We start from the raw sequence: 4,480 nt of genomic DNA, 5'->3' as shown, positions 1-4,480 counted from the left end.
CCAAAGGGTTGAAACAGGAACACACACAACAGAGCACCACAGACAAACCACTTAACTCAGACTGACGCCAGCTCACTAACAGTCGTGGGAGACCCCCAGCTAACACCACCTAGCAGCACAACTCGTAACTACAAAGCATGCGTGCGCAACAGGTCGGTTCCGGTTATTTTTGGGTTCCCCCTCGTAGTAGGGGGCCAGGCTCTGCCTGTCACAAGCTATGACAAATTGGGGAGTGACAGAGTAATAACACCTCTATAAAAAAAACTTGGTTCAGCTGGCACTGGCTGATAGCATCATACGAGGGCCCCTTACCAGGGTTACAGCAAAGACCACAACAATACTCTTGGTGGAGGGAGTCCTTTGGTAAGGCGAGAGTGGCAGAAGTGGCAACCCATTCTCTTGTGGGGTAATTATGAGAGAACTGCTGCCCTGCAGTGAGGAAGAGGACCTTCAAAGGCTAAGGGAGTAAAAGTAATAAAAATCAGCTTGCTTGGAAGCTATGGGTGGCAGACCCATCAGCAAGATCGGATATGTGGGCTGATATCCTGCATACTCTTAAATCAATTATTAAAGAAACTGAGGTGAAACAAAACCAGACAGGAAGAATGTTGATATTTGGCATGGAAAATAAAACAAAAATTGGGTTCTGAAACATCGGAACCCTTACGGAGGGTGCGAAACTAAGACACGCGATTGAAGTAATGGAAGATTATCAGCTGCACATTCTTGGAATCAGTGAAGTGAGATGGTTAGACTTTGGGGAAATTACGGTACAAAATCGATTTACTTTCCTCTTTTCTGGTGCAACAGGGAAAAATGCTAAACATAGAAATGGAGCAGGATTACTGATAACAAAGCATGGAAAGAATAGCCTCATGGAGTGGAAACCCGTTTCAGAAAGAATACTGACAGCACATTTTAAGTCCCATATTCGAAATGTGACATTAATTCAATGCTATACACCAACAGAAGCAACAGAAACAACCAAGAAAGAATACTACCAGCAGATGAGTGATACAATCAGGAAAGTAGGAAAAAGAGACATAATTATGATAATGAGCGATATGAATACCAAAATAGTATCCAGCAATGAAGGACTAGAACAATATGATTTTGCCTGGTAAGGCCCTTACCAAGCTTTCCTATATCCTCAATCACTTTTGCAAGAGGCGCATTTGGTCTGAAAATACTACATACGCCAAAGTTAGTTCAAAGGTGTTCTTCAAGCATGGAGCCAATTTTCCTACCATGACTGCTTCCCAGTAATAAGATATTTCTTGCATTTTTATGCTTCAACAGAACTTGGGTTTGCTGACCAACTTCCATTGCATCTGTTGCTAGTATACAGATTTTTTTTTCTATTTCCTGAATAATTCTGATCCATGAAGTTGCTGCCGACATTTCCTGCTTTCAGCTTGCAAATTTCCTCCCTAGCTGCCTTTAATTCCCTTTCCAGATGCCCAATTCTCCCCTTCTGTTGCTTCACATGCCTCTGCTACTTTCGAGATACAATACCATGGCATGCTCCTGTCTGGTGCACTGGGGCTGGTGCTTGTACAGTTTAAGTGGAAGCAGAAGCCATTGGTGACCAACCTGCGAAAAGCTCAAAGCTTTAAATTTTTTCTTAATTACTTGCGATGGGGTGAGACTGGGTCCACTTGGTATGTCAGCCACTAATTGGCCTACTGTATCAGCCCCAGTTGATATAAGAGTATGGAGCATTTGCTGGAATGAGAACTGACGGGGAAAACCAAAGTAATTGGAGAAAACCTGCCCCAGTGCCACTTTGTCCACCACAAATTCCACATTAACTGACCTTGGATCAAACCTGTGCCGCTGCAGTGGAAAGCCGGTGACTAACCACCTGAACTATGGCACGGCCAGCTCCACTCTTATTAGAAATACTATTAGCAGTTCCAGACATCATTTCAGCTCACAACAACAACAACAACAACAACAACAACAAATCCCTTATTTGCTAAACCCTGTTAACTCAATTTAAAAACTACAATTAGAACAAATTCTTTTAGGGTCACTGACTGCATAGATTTGATTGTCAGTAGGTAAAGTCAGTCTCAATTCCTATGCACTTCACTTGTGTATCAACCAAATAAATGATAATAAACAAATTACTTAGCTAATAATTTCATTATTTATATTCTACACTTCAGTAAAAAAATTCTACTGTGAAACACTTCACTCAAAATCACTTTTTGATGCACTTCACTATGAAATCAATACTAAACTTATCACTCCAGTAATTTAAAATCCACATTCAACAAACATCAACACACACACAAACCACAATACTATATTACAGCAATACAGAATAATTATTACAAAAACAGGCACAATAATGTCACAATTTCGAGATTTGTAATTGTAACAAGTATGTAGGCCAAATATGGGAAACCATTACATGGCACAGCAACTAAACTGCTCATATAACTAAATTCACGAAATGGCTGACAGTTGGGACTATAACCAACACATAGCAATCCATTCCAGACATTTTGCAGTGCTATAACCAACAGCATATGTGGCCTAGTATTGTTGCATTATGATATGGCATCCACAAAGAAGCAAAGTACTTGTGTGAAATCTTGTGTCTAAGTGGGTAAAAGAACTGTGGAAACCCACAGAATGTTACGTCAACCTTATGACAATGAGGTTATGAGTAAAATCAGTATCAGTGGCATAAACATTTTCAAAGTGGAAGAACTTCAACAGATGATGGACAAAGAAGAACTTTGAGGAAGGATCCTTTGACTGCCAACATGAAAGACATTATCCATGCAATATGTCACCTGACTCTATAGGAAGTAGCAGAGGAGGCTGGAATGACTACTGGCTCATGCCATGCAATTTTAATGGAAGAGTTAGTGATGTATCCAGTCTCAGCAAAATTTATACCAAGACTCTTGACTGAAGTTAAAAAATTGAATGTGACTCAATTTGTGATCTCCTGCAACAAATGAAGGACAAAGAAATTGTTCAGAAATATATGCACAGGTTTATGGGTATAACAGTCTTCATTAACGAGAAGTTCTGATTTTCCTTACCCCAAGTGGACTTGAAAGTGGGGGGGGGGAAAAATATTCTTTCTTTCAATATTTGCAGCACTGTTCATCATGAATTTGGTCCAGCTGGCCAGACAATTAATCAACCTTATTACCTAGAAGTTGTGAAGTGTGTGAGGGATATGGTATGAAGAAAACAACTGAAAATATTGATTGCAGAAACACGCAACCTCCATCATGACAATGCACCAGCATACACAGCACTGTCGGTTTGAGAGTTCAAGGTAAAGCATTCACTTCTTGTCCTTCCACAACTGCCCTACTCACCTGACCTGTCCCCTAGATACTTTTTCTATTCTCCAAAATAAAACTGACCCTGGAATGAAGATTTCCAACAATAGAAAACATCACTACAAACGCAACACATGAACTGAGAGTGATTTGACAGTGTATCAGACTGTGGGAAAGGTGATGGCAAGCCTGAATAGCTACTCAAGAAATTTATTTTTAAGGGGATAAGTGGGACTAAGCTGTAAGTCTAGAAGTTATTATTAGTGATGAATTCTGGAAACTTTCTTTCCAAACCTTGAATGTTATAGCAATAAAGACCAGATTTCTCTAACCTGAAGAACATATGCAAGCACAACATCTTTGCTTCAAATTAATATTGTGTATAAATCATGGAGCTAACATTCTTACTATGAACATTAAGAGCATCTTAATCCTGTCAAATATTTATTCTCATACTTTTCAAAATCTCTTGCTATTATTTTTTTTATTGCTACTGGGGTGGGACCAAGTCCCTTGTACTGCGGCCACTTCTGGCCTATTGTACCAGCCCCAGATGATAAGTGAGGGTGATTGTGGAGCAACTGGTGGAATGAAGATTGGCAGGGGAAACCGAAGTACTTGGAGAAAACCTGCCCCAATGCCACTTTGTCCACCACAAATCCCACTTGACCAGACCCGGGATCGAACCCGGGCTGCCATGGTGGGAAGCCAGTGACTAACCGCTTGAGCTATGGCATGGCCCAAGTCTCTTACTAGCTAGCTTTCTTACCTGTGCACAAGGACAGAAGTGACTCCTGCTGTAGCCAAGAGACCTAAATCTGATGAACCCAAAACACATCCTCGTGGTAAAACAAGCTGACCCTCAGCCATGTCACTCCCAACAGCCCTAAATGAAAACATAAACTGAAATGTACATCGTAGCAAAAGCGCTAGGTTTTTGTTAAGTTTTCTTCGAATAATCTGTCCTGAAACAATTAAACTGCTCATTTATTATGACAGTCTTCAAGATATATATTCCTATTAACAAATTTTGTATTATTTATCACTGGGGTTCTGCACAGTAATTGTTCTATGCATTAAATGGTTGCAGTAAAGAAACGAGTTATGACAGTGCAGCAAACCCACCACAGGCACAGAGCAATGCAGAATCCTATAGAAAAGGATTTTAT

The 4,480-nt window shown here is 40.3% G+C and overlaps 1 protein-coding gene across 1 annotated transcript in view; it reads right to left on the bottom strand.

Moving 5' to 3' along the window:
• LOC111869865 (gephyrin) overlaps positions 1–4,197 on the bottom strand; it is a gene marked incomplete at its 5' end in the record, with an annotated part of 29,304 nt that extends 25,107 nt beyond the window's left edge. Inside the window, 1 exon segment of the mRNA XM_033753578.1 lies at positions 4,081–4,197. Coding sequence (XP_033609469.1) covers positions 4,081–4,197 — 117 coding nt within the window.
• Between the last annotated feature and the right edge of the window lie 283 nt (positions 4,198–4,480).

The sequence above is a fragment of the Cryptotermes secundus genome, unplaced genomic scaffold, assembly GCF_002891405.2.
Source record: "Cryptotermes secundus unplaced genomic scaffold, Csec_1.0 scaffold341, whole genome shotgun sequence".
NCBI classification, from domain to species: domain Eukaryota; kingdom Metazoa; phylum Arthropoda; class Insecta; order Blattodea; family Kalotermitidae; genus Cryptotermes; species Cryptotermes secundus.
Note: the sequence above shows the minus strand (reverse complement) of the source record. Positions and strands in the feature narration are given on the sequence as shown.